This window comes from Pagrus major, chromosome 8 (assembly GCF_040436345.1).
Source record: "Pagrus major chromosome 8, Pma_NU_1.0".
In the NCBI taxonomy this organism is placed as follows: domain Eukaryota; kingdom Metazoa; phylum Chordata; class Actinopteri; order Spariformes; family Sparidae; genus Pagrus; species Pagrus major.
In genome coordinates this window covers 12,631,165-12,651,017 of record NC_133222.1, presented here as the reverse complement: position 1 = coordinate 12,651,017, position 19,853 = coordinate 12,631,165, and the positions used below count along the sequence as shown (strand labels likewise).

Below are 19,853 nucleotides of genomic sequence, written 5' to 3'. Positions count from 1 at the left end.
CAAACTACCTAGAGCCTCTGAAGCGGTTGCCCACTTTGCTCTTTGGTAGCCCTGATTACAGGATTATAGTCTGAGGTTTGTTTTGGTACATTATTCCTCAGTTGGTCTGAAGCTGTCAAACATGTAAAGAACTGCAGCATTTCATGAGTTTCACCACTTGGTGGCGCTGAGGAGCTGTTTGTGTAGCATCTGGCATCATGCCGGGGGTCAGAGCCACAAACCCTGGGAAAAGCAGTGCTTTGTCCATATAAGGCTGCAATCCATCCGCTTGCCTCTTCCTCCCCAGCTCCCTTCCTCTGTCTTTCTCAGACCTGAGGGATATTTACAGAGAGAGTGCCTCGGCCAGCCTGCCCTTCCTTATTAGGAGCTCAGCTTGTTGTCAGTACTTCTACCCTGCAGGACAGTGGTCCATCTCTCTGCTCTCAGATGAGACAAACAGATGGATGACTGGTGTTAAATACACTTCATGCAGATGGACGAGACTTCAGAAGACAACTTAAAGCTTTCACCCAGACGTCTGCTGAGCACTCATCCAGCAAATGTAACGACACTCATTTCTATCATATCAGTCAAGCCACTCGTGATGTACTGTGCACCTGGGAGCTGCTGTAAATTTATTTAACAGTCCAAACATACTGTAAATACATCGCATGTTCGCTTTGTGTGAGCGCTGCGGTGTTGCAGCTGTTCCTCTTTCTTTCTCCTCAGTGATGTGGGACATCTGGCTACCAGAAAACAGAACGACTGTACTGTACGCAGGGATGATACAAGCACAGTGTGGGTGAAGCAGCAAAGAGGGAAACCACCAGGTGACTGCAAATCTCAAAAGTTAGCAGTCTGATGACTCCATCTGATACGACGTGTTAGTAAAAAGCCAGGGACTTTTGCGTAAAAGTTTCCTTGAATCAGGAGTTTTGTGCACAGATGTCGGCGCTGATACAAATTCTCAGTGTCCAAAATAAACAGGCGGTCGCTACAAACACACTTTTTTTTTATTAGGGTGCAGACATCCATTCAATATATTAGAAAACCAACATGTGAAGAAAGGCTACATGGAATTTTACTTCAAAAAGGGTATTGTTCAAGAATAGTATTTATACACAGATAATATACATAACCATGCTCCCTTGCAAGAGAGGAATTGACAATGAAAAACTATGAAAATAATCTTTATCAATGGTAATAATTAAAACCATTCATAGCATTATAGGCTTTGACAGAACAGCAATTCCTATAATTGTGCAATGACCTTTGACCTTCAGCTATGGGTAACTTCTCCCTCCACTTACTCAGTGAGAAGGCGCTGCTCAGATATTAAGTGTGTCTGTCTGGAGGACGGGCAAAGCCTCGCAGATCGTTTATTGCTTTGCAGAGAGTAAAGTGCTGCGGTCGACGGACCTGGTTCTGCGGTCATTTTTTTTTTTTTTTTTAAGAGCATGGAGTGTGTCTGTGGTCACAAAAATAAAAATGGATGTGGGGAAGTGCATGGGTGGAGAGGTAGGTGGGTTCAAACACTTGCATGTGGAAACAAAACAACCCAACAGAGCTTCATGGACTTCCCCCCCACCACCACTGAACGTCAGGACGTAGCTGAATGTAAGGACAGAGTCTGATTTCAGAGCTGGGTTTTTAAAAAGAACTACACCAAAACCTTTACTGACAACACCTAACATTTGATCCGTGAGTGGGGTAAATTCGTGAATGTGTAACGTGAGTGTGTTCACAAAAAAATAAATACTTAAGTGGGAGCTTTAAGGCCCAAGCTGCCTTGTGCGCTCGTGGAATGTGCATCGAGGAAGTATGTGATGCACGCATAGGAATGTGTGTGCATGTCCCCCTGATGCACAGTCATAGTAGATGTCGTGTTTCGTGCATTGGACCAGCCGTGGACATTCTGGCTGTTGTCGAGTCTGATGTTGCGACTGTGGGAGCCTCTGACCAGAGCCACAGGCCTCGATGCCATAGGTCTGCCTGTGACAAACGGGCATTGAAAGGCACACAAAAGCCACTCCAGCTGTTCACAGAGAGGCATCACAATCCAAGTCAAGCTGTGGTGTTCATATACGTGGGACATTCTGCTGCTTCTCTCCCCCTCTCTCTCTCTTTGGCACCGGGAGGAATGTGTGGAAGGAGGGAGGGATGGATGGATGGATGGAGGGAAGGAGGGAGGGGGTTCCCTGCTCGTCGTGTCTCTCTCACTCTCTCCGGCTATTTGGAGAGTTTGCTGATGACACGGATCAGTGCTCCATTTTCGTCTTTAAGGCGCTGGTTGTCTGCTCTCAAGTCAACCAGAACCTGGCGGTGAAAGTTGAGCTCACATTAAAAACAAATAAAAAAATAAAACAGTTTGAATTTCATTATTGCTTGTGTTCACATTAATGTATTAAGAGATATTAGATGTTAAGGGAAAAGTACAGGTGTAACTAATAATATTAACATGATTTTAATGTGGCAGTAAGCCATGACACTGAGCTAGCACACAGAATACCAGCAAACTTCTGTTAATCCGCTAATCCATAGTGGCATGCTAAAATGTCTAAAAAAGCCTATTAAACAACTACAGAACGGTTAAACTGTTAAATTAAGGAGCCACTTTGGGATGAAGAGGATAATTTATTCAAATCAATGCAGAAATATGTCAAATAAAGCTGTTCAATTAAAAGGAAGCAGAACTGAAAGAAAGACAGCTGGTTCATTTTTTAGTTGGTAGGTTTTTAAACTGTATGGACGGTGACCTTTTGCTGCCTAACTCTGGCAACTTTGGTCATGAAATGATGAAATGCTGCCTGCTCATGCTACAGAGCCTCAGGAATCGGGAGCAGGACTTACATACGGTTATTGTTCATTTACCAAAACTGTGTACTGCATATGGTTGTCAAAATATTGATACTCCAGTACTTTTTCGATACCACGTTTCAAACAATATCTGCATTTCATAGAAAAAAAGAACCATAGTGACGAACAACAAAAACAAAATATTTCTACAATCACATTTTCTAAAGAGGTGTTGAGTATCGTTTTATAAATTAGTATTGAAGTTTACGATTGTGGTATCGTGAAAACCTTTGGTAATGCATATTATAAAAGCACTAATGTACTGCAAACAAGTCATGTCTGAATCCTCTGTGGGATAAATCACAGTGTCAAAGGCCCAAAAGGATGAGCTAAAAACAGTCTGGTGGCAGAGAACAAGAAATAAAAGCATGGATATATACAGTATATTCATTTTTTATATAAATCATTATTAAACCAAGTATATTTTTTGTCCTTATAGATTCAGAACATGTTATAAAAATGAAAAGAATAGTTTGACATTTGGGCGAATATATTAATTTGCTTTGTTGCTGCGAGTTAGATGAGAAGATTCATAACACTGTCATGTCTGTATATTCATAAAACTAAAAACTTGGTCCTGGCTGTTCTCCAGTCAACTATCACAGTTACACACATTGTTAGAGGACACATGAAAACAATAATAAAAGTAATGAATTAAATAGAGCAGAAAACACATTTGGTTAGTAGCTACTGCAGTAAGTCTCACTGCTGATGACAAAAGCTGTCTCTAAAACAAGTTGTGTGAACCCTGGTGAGATGAGATAATAAACGATCACTTGGATGAGTGTTGTCTCTGATAACAGATTTTCCAGCTATTTTTTTGGTGTGTGTGTGGTGGTGGTGGGGTGCTTAACAATCTTGACAGGCAACCAGCAGACTGAAGTTAACTTCAGACAAGTCCGCAATAGTTGTTTCCTCTTGTTTCCAAGAGCTAACCAGGTGATGGTGAGATTTATTAGCACCATAAAGACAAGAGAGTGGTATCAGTCTTCTCGTCTAACTCCTGGCAACATGTCAAGTAAGCGCATATTTACCAGAATGTCGGAGCAGTCCCTTAGAGAAATGGACTCACATTCTTGTTCTCTTCTTTCTGTATTACGTCAGGCAATTTATAAAGGAGTCATTTCACACCCAAAATTATGAGATTGTAGGGATCAGATGGGTAAAAAAATACCCTTTTGAGGTAGTAGTGAGGTAGCAAACAGAAACATCCATCATGTGAAAAACAACCAAGTGAATCACATCACACCACCTGAAAACAGCTTGACAGAGTGCTTACTGTATAAAACGGCAGTGTACCTCCACATCACTGCTGCCCTGCACAAGCTAAGCCAAGCTAATCAAGCAGATGCATGCAAAGTGTCTGTGAACATCTCCTCACCTTTAGCTCCTCCTCCAGCTCTGCCATTCGCAGCTCCAACATCCTCCGGTCCTGATGCCAGGGAGATGTGAGGGAGAGTGGGGGGTGAGGTGGAGAAGAAGGAGGACCAATAAAGGTGAGTGAAAAAAGGTGAGAAAGTGGTTCAAGTGGGGGGAAGAGAGGAGAGAGCGTCAACAGAAAGCAGGGGTGGCTGTAGTGAGGCAGTTGAAGCTACAACAAGTAACGTCATCAGCAGGGATGCATTACCTTTCTCTCCAGCTCCAGCAGGGCCGAACAATCAGTGAAGCGCTCCTGTCTCTGTTGGATTCAATAAGTCAGTAACATTGAAATCATCACCACAACAGACGCACACTAGCACAAGTAGTCCTGAGTAGGGCTGCAGCGATATACGGTAAACAAATTATCCTTGAATTAAACAATTAAAAAAAACTAAAATTTTGTTTTTTAGTAACTGAAATGATCAAATAAAAAATGGTTATAGATTGTGCTCATACTTGTACAACCTCATAGAGAATATACAAAGAGAAAAGTGTTTTGAATAAAGCAAAGGACAGTTTAGATTTTGCTTCCCTTCATATTTTGTACTGCTTGTTTATTCTTCCATATTTTGGTTACTGCACAGAGGTGTGGGGCGACACGTCGATGACTTATATTAAAACCTTTGTATGTGTTACAGAAAAGAGCAATAACACTTACGCAATAACACAAACAAGGTGGATATAAAAGAACAAACCAACAATTTATCAAGTCATGTGTTGAAATTTAAAGATTTAGTTGATTTGAAAATGTAATTAGTCATGTCTAAAGCCAGAAACAGTCTATTAACGGGAAATCTACAGAGGTTGTTTACATTAAGATGAAAGGAAGAGGATCATAGAAGGAAATCTAACTTTTACGGTCTGTATGCATGCGCTACAGCAAAGCAGATGTGTATTCCAGTATATGAAGTGAAACTGTAATAATGACCAAAAATGCTGCTCAAATATCAATAAGAGAATCTATTAAGGAAAAATAATGGGGCATAATGAAAAAAGGAAAAAAGGAATGGCCCTCTGTATCTACACTCACTTACATTATCATTAAGAAAGGGTCAGGTTATACAAGTTTTTCTTCTTCCAGCTCCTGTTTTATTCATGGAAATATTGTGGTTGTATTATTTGTCTTGTTCATCTGACAGCTGAATCTAAATTTGCTTTTTTTGTGCTCTTCTATCCTATGCATTTAGGTTGTTAGCACTCTGTTATGGACCATTGATAGTAAGCTATTTTTATGATGCATATGTAAATATTGTGACGTAAATAGGGATAATAATTCCCACTAGACACACTATAGACACACTGACTTGGTCATGTTAGTTGCACAGCAACATGTTGCTAACATTAGCCTCTGTTAGCTACTGGTAATACCAGACCAAGTAAGGTTGTGGAGGCAAAACCCTTGAGCGTCTTGAACTGAGCCTGCTGTGTTTATTGCTAAATGAGGCTGTAGAATCAAGTAATTGTACTGCTATTGAATTCAAACTTTTATTTTTATTTGTGTGACTGAACTATTTCTGCTTTTAAAAGTTCCAGATTTTCATTTTCATGTGTAATGCTTGACGATCCAAATCTTTGAGTTGTTTTTCAGAACAAAGAAAAAAAACCACAGAGAAAAATGGAAACAACAAACATCATGTTTCAAAAATAGTATTTGGGGTAAACAGAGTAAGGTTTTGGCAGACAGGATGTCTACAAGTAAAGCCACCAGAACTGAACACAGAAACACTCGCCACAATTACAAAACCTGTCAATTACCACTTCAAGATGCTTTCTTTTGTCTTTGCATTGGGATGTTTACAGTGACAGTTTGTGTGTCTGTGTCATCACCTGTGTGGCCTTTTCCAAGTCCAGCCTGGTCTGACTGATAATCCTCTGGGTGTCCTGCAGCTGAGACTGGAGCTGACTGTTTTCTCTGGAGACCTCCTCGAACAACTGAGGCACAGAGGCGCACACACAAACAAACACAGCAGTAAACAACTGGGACAAATAAGAAGGACAAATGCTGTGACCTCAAAATCAGCTCTGTCTGCTGACCTTCTTAAAATCCTTGGTCTCGGAGCCTCCTCCCTGGGTGCAGTCGTTAAAGGAGATGTTCGACCTGAGGAGAGGAGCAGAGGTCAGAGATACTGCGATCACAGACATTGATTTGCCCTCTTTCTTTCCCCAAGCAGCAGCACAAACAGGTCAAAGGCCGAATTCATACCTGGAACTCGAACGTCCGACTGTCTGTAAACAGAGAAGACAAGCAAACAAGTTATAGCCGGTGTCTTAGGTTACAGTCCACTGAGACCACAAACTAATATAAACACAGACACAGACACAGACACAGACACACACACACACACACCTGTGGATCCAGCCCACTGCCTGAGAACTCTTCCTCTCCACTGGGATCATTGTCATCACTCTGTAGACGACACAGACAGCAGATTACAAAATTATTATCACTTTACATTTGCAGCCGCTGAATTTATCTTCTCTTGTGAGCATTGTTTACTATCCATCCAGATAAAAAGAAGTTTGGAGAGTTTACCTCCCCGGTCCTCTGTGCCTTCCTTCTGGCCCGAGCTTGTCTCCTCTCCCTGCGCTCCCTGGCCCATCGCTCAGTCTCACTCTCCCCTGTGCCGGCCTCAACATCTGGAACAATGCCAGAAAGCAGTCGTTTAAGAGCAAATCAAGTATTGCAACGAGCGCCACATTGTCGAGCTCTAGCTCATGTTGAAAAGTGGTGATGCGTACCTCTCCTGTCAGATCCAGTCTGAGGCCTTGGAGTGCCAGTGGGCTGTGTGAGGCCCAGCAGGTCAGACTTCTGCAGACTGGCAATACGAGACCTCCAGCTCACTTCCTGTAAATACAGTATCCCCTGTTATGTGACGTCACATGACATTATATAAGCGCAGTCAACGCAGGGCTATAACTCTGAAATATGGCTCTCACCCCTTCCTCTCCCTTCTTTGCTTTTGCTTCTTTCTCTTTCGCTTCCTTCTCTTTCTCCTTCTCCTCCTCCTCCTTCTTTTCTCTCCCTTTGTTGTCCGTCTTCATTGTCTTCTCCGCCTCCTGCAGATCTGTTAGCGTCACTCCCTTTGGCGGGAAAAAAGAGATATCGCCGTCTTATGCACCAGACTGACATAAACTAGAACCTGCAGTGAACATGTGACGGGCGAGGCCTGTACCTGAGTGGAGCGGCGGGACTGCCGTGCGTGTCGGGAGCGAGCCTTCCTCTGTGCCTCTGCCTCCTCATCCCGCACTGGTGTCAGATATGACCTACACAAGTCACACACTTTTAGACACAATGCATTACTATCTTTCCCAACCACACACACAGACAAAAGCCTTGACTCACTTGCGCCTCTGCTTGGTCTCCTGTTCGCCTGTGGTCGTGGTGCTTCGAGAGTTGGAGGTGGTGACGGCAAAATGATCCTTCTTTTCTGTCTGTTCCTGAGGGAGTCTTGAGGAGAAAGAAAGAGTGTAACCATCAGATCTTTAAGATAAGTGAGAAAAACAAACTGTTAAATGAGTATAAAACAAAGTACCTCTGGGCCAAGACACTATTAAGGCGGCTGAGTCCGGCAGAGCTTGTTCCTGTGCTAGCTGAGGTCACAGTGGGGTCATCCAGTCTCTTTCCATAAGATGAGCTGGAAGGACAAAACCCATTGGAGACACAAAGGCATCTTTCACAGCCACACACACAAATTAGTATTCACTGCTGGGGGAACATAATAAGCTGTGACACAGCAAACAGAAGAGCAAACAAATACAAGACGGGCGGTGAGCAGCATGACTGACCTGTGAAGCAAAGAGGGGGTGGAACTAGTGAGATCATTCCCTGATTGACTATGAAGGCGCCGGGTGTAAGAGGAGCTACGGCTTAGCCAACTGAGAGAGAGACAGGGTGACAAGGGCACATATGCAGTGACTCAGAAAAACAGATTCTGGTTTCACGAGTGCAGGAGCACATGAGAGCGCAGGAGGCCCACCTGTTGGAGTTGTCAGGGCTGCTGTCTGGAATACTGAAGAGTCTCCGTGTAGGGATGGGCGGTACTCGGGCGAGCCTCGGCTCCTGAGAATGAGATCAGTTGTTTTCTATGTGACTCAGCGAATGGAAGCTGTAAAAGAAGCCTTTATCTGGAGTCATAAAATAATAGCAGGTTTCATGGATGTGAAAATCCTCGAATCATGTGAGCGTCTGTGGTCTTGTACCTTGGTCTCGGGCTCGGAGCTGAGGCGGGGGCTGGAGGCAGAGCGGGTCATGCCCAGGACGCTCTCTGGAGGTCTGCTGGGGTCCTGGTTGGAGTCAGACAGTCCAGCTGAGCCCAGAGTCACCGAGCTGCCGGCCTTCCTCAGAGACGTTCTCCAGGAGCCCGGGGCCTCGGTGGTTGGGGGCTTGCTTGGGTCCTGCTACAGAGTTGAAGTCATCACCTATATTGTTCAGTATTGCTGACACGAGATGTCTTCTACGTAATTTCTCTTTATATTTTACCTTTTTTACTTGGCTTGCAGCAGTACTCGTTGACATGGAGGTAGGAAGCAGGCTGGTGGCGTTGCGTTTGTTGTTCAAGTTGTTTATGATTTCTCGGTTCTTGGCTTTCTCTGAAACCATGCAAGGTCACACATTAAAGAATCACCAGCAAAAGTCATAAAACCCACCTGATAAAACACCTTAAACACAACATCTCTTACCCGATTCTGCGTCGCTCTCCGACTCGCTCTCCTCCTCCGAGCTGGAGCTGCTGGACGCCTTCACCTGGCTCTGAGACTGGCTCTGTCCCGTCTGGCCTTCCTCCTCCTCATCCTCGGCCGGGCTGCTCGGCAGGGCCGGGGGCGGGTGCTTCTCGCGCTCATGGAGGCAGATCTTCTCCTTGCTGCTCATACGAGAGATAGAAGTCCTGCAGGGGCGGGGCCAAGGTGGGGTGGAACAACAGGTGGCATGCAGGGAGCTGATCAGTGAGGGCAATCATTCCATGTGCAGCCAATTAGAGCGAGCATGCAACACGTCGGTGGGCGGGACAGTGGGTCACTTTCTGTGATGCCATGTGCACCATTGCTGTCTTATCACCGTTAAGTTAAAAGTAACTTTGACCTACAGCTTTTTATTTGATCACATGTTTGATTATCTTTCCCCAATATCTGATAATGTGAACTTTACACAAACCCACAGGGATAAAATAGCAACAGAGCCTCCACACAAATGACAAAACAATGTGTGTCCAAACCACATACTGTATACTACAAAGTACATGCTTTGTACCAATTACATAGTGTACTATGTTGGTTTTTAGTTCACAAAAAGTAAGTAAAATATATTGTGTTTACTGGCTGTGTAAAATTTGATAACTTTAATTATCAATTAAAGGCAATTTAAAAACACTTACAGGGTAAACCACATTATTAATACTATCACTATATAATCTATGGCTGTATTAGACCATTGTGAGCAATTTTATGTATATATACATATAAGATACATTGATTTGTCAGTTATTTCAGTGGTTTTCACAGACTGAGACTGTGGGTGTCCCCTTTGACTAAGCCTAGAAAAAGCCCCCCTTAACTGTGAGGGAGGATTTTATCCATATTGCAAATCCCAAAGAGCCAATTATAAATGATAAATCAAAAGACAAATTAGTTTGTTTCATTTTAGTTTTTAATTAATGCACTGTTTCATTTTATTTTTCTTACTTTTTTCTTTTATCATTCTCCTTTGCTATGGCTACAATGCTTTATTAATCCAGTTATTATTTTTTATTTTCCTCCCTGTCGAAGTGTATAAAAAAGTATCCATTAAAACGATGCTGAATTTAAGGATGCATGCATGACAACAGAATAATCATTAAAATGATTTATTATGCAAATATGGCAAAAACAAACATGCCGTTTTCAGCCTCTCAAATATGTAGATTTCCTGCTTTTATCTGGTTTAACTGAATATCGTCCGGGTTTGGACTGACAAAACGAGACACTTTAAGACAACACCTTGAACTTTTAGTAAGTGGGGTGAACATTTTTTTCACAACTTCATAGGCGATTAACTGATTAATCTAGAAAATAATCATCAGATTATACGATAATGAACATAATCGTTAGTTACAGCCCTGATGTTGCTTTTTTAAGGTGTACCGTCTTTTTCCAATGTGTACAGTACACACTACAAACTGAAAACAGTTACGTTCAGTGGGAACAGTATGAACCTGGGACACAGACTGCTACATCTATCCAGTGTTACGTCAGTGGATAGAAGTAACGTGGCTCACAGGAATGCTGGGACTGTTAACATCATACCTGCATGCAAACTACTGGTACTGGGACTACTGGGATTCAGCTGAGGGACAGCGTAGCGTGTGCCCACATACACAATGACACGCACACACATTAAACACATGCCCACACACCAACACACTGGCACTGACCTGCGTGTGCGGACTGGTACCATGGTGATTTGCGGGCTGGTCTCAATAACAGGAGTCTGTTTCTCCTTCTCGCTGCGTAACTGAAGAGGAATATAAACACACATAAACACGGAGAACATTCGGCGCTGTAATGCGATAAATCATATCAGGTTTATCTAACTGAGTGAGATAGTTGTGGAGCCTGTGTGAAGGTGGACTCACAGCGTTCTGTTTCTTCTGTAGCTCCTCCAGAGTGTCGGCAAGGTTCTCATCGGCAACATCTATAGGTGTTTGGCCCTACAGGGACATTCAGAGAGCGTCAGTCGTGGCACATTTAGAGGCTTTAAAGACATATGTTTATGCCGATTGCGTTTGTCTCGCACTCACCACAATGTTGACGGCACCCATATCGCACATGTGGTCAGCAAGCAGGCTGCACACCTCCTCCTGCCCCCAGTGAGCTCCTGCATGCAGGGGAGTCCAGCCGTCAATATCCCTGCTGTCCACATCAACCTCACACTGCAACAGCACCCTGAACAAGGCAAGGAAAAGGGGAGAGAAACAAATAAGAGAGGGAGACGATGACAGGAATATCCATGAGGAAGAAGACAAATGCTAACGAGCTGTCATCGCTCTCGTGTGTGTGGACTGATGCTCACTTCAGGACTTCGATGTAGCCTTTGGCAGCGGCAACGTGCAGAGCGGTGGCTTTGGTGTTTGGGTGAGGTGTGAGAGTGCCGCCCCCGTCCTGCACGGCCAAGGCGTCCTGGAGCATGATCCTCTCCTCCTCCTTTCTGGCCTTGTCCACGTCTATTCCTGTGATGCACACGTGGACAAACAGTTGCAATTAAAAACACATTTGATTAAATACATCTGAAAAAAACATTGTCAGTTTAATTTATAACATACTTTAGGACAAAATATTCAGCTTCGTATTCATTTATCTTCAGTGATTTCAATTGCATGATGGATCTCAACAATGTGTGTATTTGACAGTGATAAAGTTATAAGCCTGGAGCCTCGGTACACTTCAGTGCTATGGAGGTCACAGAACATTTGGTACAGATTGACTCTGTCCTCATTTCTTTGCCTATTTTTGTCTGCTCAGAGCGGACGTGTGCTTTAAATGTGACCCCTTGTAAAAACGGGACAGGACTCAACTCTGTTTTTGCGCTTCAAGTAGCCTGAGCTCTGTGTGATTTCACTTTCATTCATTCATTTTAATTGTGAAAAAATTCGCTGTTGCCAAAGCTGTTGAGAACCACTCATGCAAACCATCAGATGAATAAATAACTTTGCCCTGGCATACTGGCACCATTACAACATGTTGATTTTTGAGAGGATGCTGTAACTAGCTACATTTACAAGCACAAAATAGTCAATTTTTTCACTTATTCTGAAGACAACAACATTCCCTACTCAGCTGTTTACATGGCTAATGAAAACGAATATTCCTCTAATATTCCTTTTAAACATGCAGCCGTGCATACTCTGATTAACGTGCCCCAAAATGTCATTCATCATGTCACAAGATGGAAAGGTGGAACGGCTGGAGCTGCTTGTGCCATTTTGCTCCGCCAATTTTTTAAGTTTTTTTGATTTATCGCAAGACTCATTAAGTCTCTAAAATGTCAATTAAATGTGAAAAATGCTCATGATGATGTCATAAAGCCTGAGGTGGCATGTTCAAACAGCTTGTTTTGGTCAACAAATGGCCCAAAGCACCAAGAATATTTACATTTACGATTTGTGATATAAAACAGAAAAAGCTGCAAATCCTCACATTTGAGAGGCTAGAAATGTTTGGCAAATGTTTTTGCTTGAAAAATGACTTAAATAATCAACTTACTGTTTCAGAGCTTATAATTAATAACTCTGGGTGATATTTTTAAAATCTTATTTAAAGCTCCTATTAGTAAGCTAGTAAAACTGACAAAAAAAGCAAGACGGTCAGTGTTTGACGAGTTGGGGATGAGACTCAAAAATCAACTGTCTTACTGACAGGAGCTCTAAAAGGGACAATGCAGCATAACATCTGATGTGCTGCACACAGTTTATAGCTATTGCTAAATTTAAACTTTTGCCTTATTTGGGTTTTTACATGTACAGTGTAATTCAAACATACAGCTTTAAATGGTCAGAATCAAAAAACCACAATATACAATAGATATGGAAATGATGAATGAAATATAAAATCAATGAAATGAAAATACCACAACACACATACCACAGTACATCAATACACAATTATCAAATGTACAATTACTTAAAATGAGTACAGCTCTGGTTTGCTTTCACCTTTATCGTAAAAGATTTTATATCAGGAATCGGTTTGATTTCAGTTAGTAATGTATTCCAGAGTTTAAAGCCTTTTATGGAGAAAGCTGATTGTCTAAATTTAGATCTACAATGTGGTATTTTACAGTTGCCATTCATCACGCTCCTAGTTACTCTGTTACTGTCTTGTCTTTGGATACATCTGGAAAGAGGCTCTGAGGCTAGACTGATGATACATTTGTAGATTAATTTGAGGAAACAAAAATAAATAAAGCTCTCAAAGATGAGTAGATTATCTATATTTAGTATCTGACAGTGATGCTAGCATCTAGCACAGTTATCATTTTAGCCTGATCATGCAGGCTTGATTACAGCCTCACATTAGCCTTAAATCTGATGACAACATGCACATACTGTCACATTTTGTGGTTGTCATCCCGTGCACGGCCGTGTCTCAACAGGACTGACAAGATGCAACATTAGGCTCGTCACCTTGTTTTTTGATTTCGCCTTTGAGAAGTCTCTCCATGGCGTCTTCTGTGGCCACGTCCAGAGGAAGCTCTCCTTCGCTGTTCACCGCTCCGACGTGAGCGCCGTGCTCTATCAGGTATCTTGAAAAACAAACACACAATCAACATAGAGTGACACTAGAACTGGAATACTATATAACATACATTAGTTTAATGTCTTTGACCTGACATCACTATTGTCTATTACAATATCCTGTACAGTGTCTACCTCTGAACTGAAAATGCAATGTAGGTCTACACTTTTTGAATACTTTAAATCATAATGGCAGTGACGTGTCAGTGTGGTGATGGCCAACACTCACTTGGCGATCTGGATGAAACCGCAGGAGGCTGCAGCGTGCAGAGGAGTCCAGCCCTCGTTGTCCCCTCTGTTGACGTCACTCCCGCTCTCCACCAGAAACTGCACCATCTCAGCATTTTCATCAATGCAGGCCTGCCAGAGGACACACAGCCACATGATGGATTGCTATACAAGTGTTTATTGTTTGTCGTTTACTATAAGAATCCCCACTGCGCACATTAAAAAAGTGAAACCAGAGAGCAAATGTCAGTCAGAGTCCAGTTTGGGTTCAGTAGAAAAGGTCTTTGACCCTCTTCATTTTGGTTTGTTGTGAAAGGCAAAACTGCAGTCACTTCCAAAATCTATTAAATTCAACCAAAGCACTGGGACTAAAACAATGACTACTGTGTCTACTCGTGGTAATGACTTTCTGTTAAGTGGGCTGCTAAAAGCCCTCAAGTACTTTCCAAAACAGTCATTCTGTGGCGTGAGTGAAACAGCGAATCTATTTAACTGCTTTTCCCGAGGCGAGGTCTAGCTAAGATCCCAATGTGATCCAATACAGGTCCCAAGATGAATCTCATGAGGACCTCATGGTTTTATGTTGATATGTTGCTTTAATTTCAGCTATTAGTTATGAGAAAAAAACTCAGAGAATGCAATCTGTGTACACCCCAATTTTTATACCGCAAAAAAGCTCTGGTTATTATGTCTTTAAACAGTGTTAATCTTGAAACAGGACAGAATGAAAATGAGTTCCGCACTAACATCAAAGTAAGTCGTCATTTGTACAAAAAAAAACCTTTTTTTAAAATTCTTTTATCTTTCTTTTTTATCAATGAGGGTTTTACACTTTAATTACTGACCTTTGCAACGAGCTGAACGGATAAACAACTGCCTAAATTTAAAGACTGCAGAGCCTCCCAAAGAAGAAGTAACACGAAATAGTACTGGTCCTTTACTAATATCATTAGTTATCGACTACACAGATGATTATTTTCACTTTTGGTCGCGTAGTCTCTCACATATCAAAAAATTGTGTCAAATAACCATCACAATTTCCCAGAGCCTAAAGCTACATCGTCAAGACTCTTCATTTACTATCATAAAGGAAAAAAAAAGTAGCAAATTGTAAGAGTTAAAAAGCTGGAATAGTTCTGATATTAATTTTCTTTCAATTGACTAACGTTACAGCTGTTGTGTAAAGACTGGGCCGCACTGACGTACAATAATGCTGCAACTATCACTTCATCATAGATTCATTTGTTTGTTAAATAGCATTTTCCAGAGCCCACAGTAAAGTTGTCATATTGCTTCTCTTGTCCAAAATTTAGACTTGCTGGCAGCGCTAGATGAAAAGTTAAGTGATCATCAAAGTTGTTTAGAAATTAATATCCATTCATGACAATCCAACCAATAACTGTTAAGACATTTCACTCAAAAACACAAATGTCAACCTCATGGTGACACTAAATCAGGGGATTCATCCTCTGGGGAACCTGAACGTCTGTACAAAACTTCATGGCAATCCATCAAATAGTTGTTGAGATATTTCAGTCTGGAGCAAAGTGGAGCACAGGCTGACCAACAGACCAACACTGAGATCCCTAGAAAAGATTCAGCAGTGTACACCAGCAGGTAGCTCTAAAACAGATCAGCCTGAATTGAGTGTCCGTGTTTCCTCTACATCCATATATGAGTGGTGGAGCATCACAGTGAGAACATTAGCTAGGTCAAACTGGAAATTTAAAACATAAGGTCTAGTATGTAGAAGTAGCCGTTTAACGATGATCAAGTGACCATATATGAACAATATTAGTGCTGCAGCCACTTATAGCACAAGAACAGACCAACAGGGATGGACGTGGAAAAAATACCAAAAACTACCCGCTGTCATCACTGCTAGAAAAAAATGTACAGAGAAAACACTAGAGGGTTAATCGACTAATCATTTCAGTCATTTTTCAAGCAAAAAAAAAGCCAAACGTTTGCAGGTTCCTTCTTCTTGAATGTGAGGATTTGCTGCTTTTCTTTGTCACTTGTGATAATAAATGAGGAGTCTTTGGGTTTTAGCTCTGGACTAACGATTAATCTTTAAAATAATCTGCAGATTTTTTTGATAGCCTAACGAAAATAATTGTTAGCTGCAGCCCTAGATTAGTCTGCGCTTTTGTAAGTAAAGGGCACAGATATAACTTATCATTTTTCTTGAGACAAATCAAACAGTTATGTATTCTTGTTTTCCCACTTTTCCTCATGTCTTGTCTCATGGATGGATAGATGGATGTTGGGCTGCACAATTCATCAAAATATTATCGCAAATGCAATATGGCCAAGTGTCACAAGAAGCTGCATTTGACTGTCATGCAGCCCTAAATGGACGGGTACAACCTGGATGAGCAGCATGTTTCTATAGCCTCTTTCACGCATACTTCTCGCTAAATTACTGGGATAACCTTTAAGGCACCACTCTTGATTTTTACTATTCACACATGCAGCTACATCACATCAACTACATCACTAACAGCTGATGAGATGACATCTTCTCAGAGAAAGACTGCCCTCCCTAATGCGACAGCGTTTCCGGCCGCTCATTATCATCGCAGCAAGTGTCAGTAGTGGACAGAACCTCGTCCATCAGGCCGTCTTAAGCCACCAACTGTAAGAGGCTTTGCTTTAGGGGTAAATCAACTAATCACAAAGCTGCTACAAGTCTCCACCCTCGGTCATAATATGAGATAATTAGTGTGGTAGTAGGGGTCGATCTGAGATGAGGCTCGTAGAGGCAGAACCCTGCGAGTCAAAAGCAGCGTTCACTTGCAGCAGAGGGGGAGCCCTCTGAACAAGTGGGGGCTCCCAGCTGAATGAATGAACAGAGGGCACTTCTCGCACCCTGCGCGTTACGAGGGTGCACACACAGCCGGCCAGCAGCAGACTCCTTCACTGGGTCATCAAGTGACTCATTGTGGAAATCGCCTTTGACAACAGCAGCTTGTGCTGTTTGAGGAATGTTTTCCATTTCTTCATCCGAAATCCCTAAAAGTCCCCACCATGGGGAATTGGCAAAGGGAAGGAGAAAGAGAAAGAGAGGCAGGGAGACGAGGGGGAGGAGGAGGGAGGAGGGGGACAAAGGAGAGAGAAAGCATAGTGGAGAAGACAGAAAGGCTTTGGATGGAGAGGACGGAAAGTTTGGAGAGAGTGGGCCTATATTTAATTCTGGTTGCGAGGCGACCGATGAGCAACAGGGGAGAAAGGGATGGAGGGACCACACTGGGTGACGGTCCCACACGTGGATCCGCCGAAGGAGGGCACGTTTACCCAACATCCGGGCTGGAGCATGCTCAATCTGAACTGGTCACGGGAAGGCACCACACTCATACTTACACGATGAGGGAAAACACCAATGACATCAGGCTCGCTGAGCTACAATTCAGCTCCAGTGGGCAGGAAAATTAAAAAGCACCACCACCAACATTTAAGCCGTCTAGCGTGCCTAGATACCAAAGTCAAATCCACGAGAATGTGAGATCACCTTATGCGAAGACACAGCAATGTGTTTATGACACGCGGTATCATAAAAGCAGAGGAAATACTGCATCAGTGAGGGCTTGTGTGACAGTGATGTTGTCCAGACGGCTCCTCTGTGTTATGACTGAAGTGGAGGGGAGGGAGGGACCTTAAAGGCTGAGCTGCATTAAGACTGGAACATGCTTAGAAGGAGAAGAAGAAGAAGTGCGGCCAATTTGGGGCATGCAGAAGCAACAATCTTCAAACTGTTGTTAAAAACTGAAGGCCGAACCATCCGTTTATGATGGTGCCACAGATGCCACAAACACAGTGGTAGTTTTCTGGTAGTTTGCACAACCCTGCTGCTTGAAAAAACAGAAAAAAAAACAACCTAAGTCCTGATGATCAGATGATGAAAACCTCTCTGAATTCACTGACCTACTATTTAACTGAGACTGCAGCAGGGACTGTCTGACACGAGCCTACCAGTCAGTGCCTATTAATGTCTCAAACTGATCCCGCAGGCTCTGGTGTGACCGGTTTTTACCGTCTGCTGCTCGCTGCCCTCCACACATTACAAGTTGTGATAGAAAAACTAGCCTGTAACTTAGTAAAGACAACAGTGCGGACGGCCCAGCCTACCAACAGGATAATAAACCAAACTGAGGCTGTCTACAAAGGCCAGAAACGCCGCTGCTGCCGGGAAAACACAGCGAGAGTTCAGCTTTAAGCTAACTTTACTGAGGCTGCCACGTTGAAAAGCGACAGAAACGTGTTTATTTTATTTAACGGGACGTGTTCAGCTCGTGACTCCACGAGACGTTCACGCTTCTTCGCCGTGACGACCGTTAAGTTAACGGATAGACGGTGAACGGTCGCCGCTGCTCGTGCGACTGTTAGCGGCGCCTTCACTCATAAAACACACAAACACAAACACACAAACACAAACACACACACACAAACACACACACACTTGTTAAAAGTTACACAGTCGCGTTAGCTTCCCTACCTGATGCAGCGCTGTCAGTCCGTCTATGTTGGCGTGGTTTATGTCAGCTCCCTGCCGGAGCAGCGCTGCCACCTCCTCCCGGTCTCCGGCGGAGCAGGCGGCCATAAACACGGCTCCTTGGGCGAAGCGGACCTTCGCTCGCCGCGTACCGGAACCGCTCAAGGTTTCCCGGGCCTCCGACCCCGTCCGATCCGTCTCCGAGCCCAGCCATCGCTGCAGCTGATCCTGCCGTCGCTGTTTGGCAGCTTCGGACCGGGAATGGTCAGTGGCCGCCATCTTCCCTGGTCTGTCCCGGACAGATTCAGCTCATGGTACGAGGAGAAGCGGAGTGGAGGGTTTGGATTGAGCCGAGCCTCCCCCCGGGCTGTGCCCCCTGGTGGACACACTGGAAACGAAACCGTGAACTTCAGAGCGAACTTCTGTGGCACTCCTGCTGCATTCAGGTGCTGCTGGGACATTCCAAGTCCAGAGGGAGGGACAGTGTATATATCATACTTTTCTTTTCTTTTCTTTTCTTTTCTTTTCTTTTCTTTTCTTTTCTTTTCTTTTCTTTTCTTTTCTTTTCTTTCTTTTCTTTCTTTTCTTTTCTTTTCTCATCTTTCTTTTTTCTTTAGTTTTCTTTTCTTTTCTTTTTTCTTATCTTTTCCTTTCTTTTTTCTTATCTTTTCTTTTTTTCCTGTAGTTTTCTTTTTTCTTTTCTTTTTTTCCCCCTTTCAGATAAATAACCCAAATAAAGGACTAATGATTTTTTTTTGTACTGTGTTATATTTCTTTTTAGTATACTTACTTTTATACATACTTTTTTCATATTAATTTAACTTTTTTTTTTATCATTTTGCATGTGTACTTTTATTTATTTATTTTAAAAAATATATTATATATTATATGTTTACATGTGCTCTGTGGGGTCTTGTCTTCAGTGTACTGCTGCATAATCAATCATCATTTGATTGACTGACTGATTATTTTGAAGGACCTGACAACACACACACACACACACACACACACACAAAGGTAAAATTACTTGTCATCATTTATGATTCAGATTAAAACCTGTATTGACACCGGTTCTTTATGAACTTAGGGTGCCTGAGAATCCCAATGTAGCAGCTTATTTTGAGTGTAACAAAATTCATGGGAAATGAAAGAGTGAAAATACACTATTTAGTTAATGGCCAACATAACATAGTATGTTTTTCAATAGATAGCCCTACTGAACACAGACTCCATGCTTGCAAACCTTAAACTTCAGAGGCAAATATTGGTAAATAAAATACTATTTGAGCTAATCCTGATTTTTCCGACATCACTGAAGGCATTGTCACGTATGTACGTAACAATATGACCATACTGTACGTATACATCTGTCATTTAAAAACCAAGTTCAACAACACGGTCCATTTTGTATCTGCTGCGAACTTGTTTGAAACCAAGATTTCTTGAGTTTATCAAGGAAGGTCTCGCAAAAAATCCCAACTACTAAAACTGTGTGATGACGACTTTTATTATTATGATGACCACATAGAGCTGAGGGGAATCCCGGTGTGCGCCTCTAGTGTTGACACTACGGTACGTCGACTGTTGACTGTCTGGTCTGCAGTAAATCCTCT

General features: G+C 42.6%; 1 protein-coding gene across 4 annotated transcripts; it reads right to left on the bottom strand.

Annotated features, from left to right (window-relative positions):
* Window positions 1-974: 974 nt before the first annotated feature.
* LOC141000818 (protein phosphatase 1 regulatory subunit 12A) lies at window positions 975-18,611 on the bottom strand. 4 transcript variants are annotated; one of them, XM_073471691.1, is made up of 25 exons: window positions 18,244-18,611; window positions 13,750-13,880; window positions 13,410-13,528; window positions 11,300-11,456; window positions 11,028-11,172; window positions 10,863-10,937; window positions 10,662-10,741; window positions 8,935-9,140; window positions 8,735-8,844; window positions 8,455-8,649; window positions 8,232-8,314; window positions 8,041-8,130; window positions 7,788-7,889; window positions 7,598-7,702; window positions 7,428-7,518; window positions 7,192-7,335; window positions 6,994-7,099; window positions 6,788-6,891; window positions 6,602-6,661; window positions 6,458-6,480; window positions 6,289-6,352; window positions 6,082-6,186; window positions 4,463-4,513; window positions 4,217-4,267; window positions 975-2,295 (listed from the first exon to the last, which is right to left on the bottom strand). In XM_073471691.1, exons 1-25 carry the CDS (start codon window positions 18,517-18,519, stop codon window positions 2,209-2,211), a joined length of 2,760 nt encoding a protein of 919 aa, XP_073327792.1. In that variant the 5' UTR covers window positions 18,520-18,611; the 3' UTR covers window positions 975-2,208. The 4 variants fall into 4 exon arrangements, with proteins under 4 accessions (XP_073327792.1, XP_073327791.1, XP_073327793.1 ...); XM_073471690.1 differs by having other exon boundaries at window positions 2,119-2,295; window positions 8,455-8,652; window positions 18,244-18,596; XM_073471692.1 differs by having other exon boundaries at window positions 2,119-2,295; window positions 8,455-8,652; window positions 8,935-9,116; window positions 18,244-18,596.
* Between the last annotated feature and the right edge of the window lie 1,242 nt (window positions 18,612-19,853).

Excerpts from the sequence above, each read along its gene's own strand:
- LOC141000818 (XM_073471690.1), bottom strand. The coding sequence starts at position 18,519 with ATGGCGGCCACTGACCATTCCCGGTCCGAAGCTGCCAAACAGCGACGG. Across the intron at positions 8,131-8,231 it reads AGCCCTGACAACTCCAACAG|TTGGCTAAGCCGTAGCTCCT; the intron begins GTGGGCCTCCTG and ends TCTCTCTCTCAG. Across the intron at positions 4,268-4,462 it reads TGCTGGAGCTGGAGAGAAAG|GACCGGAGGATGTTGGAGCT; the intron begins GTAATGCATCCC and ends CCCTGGCATCAG.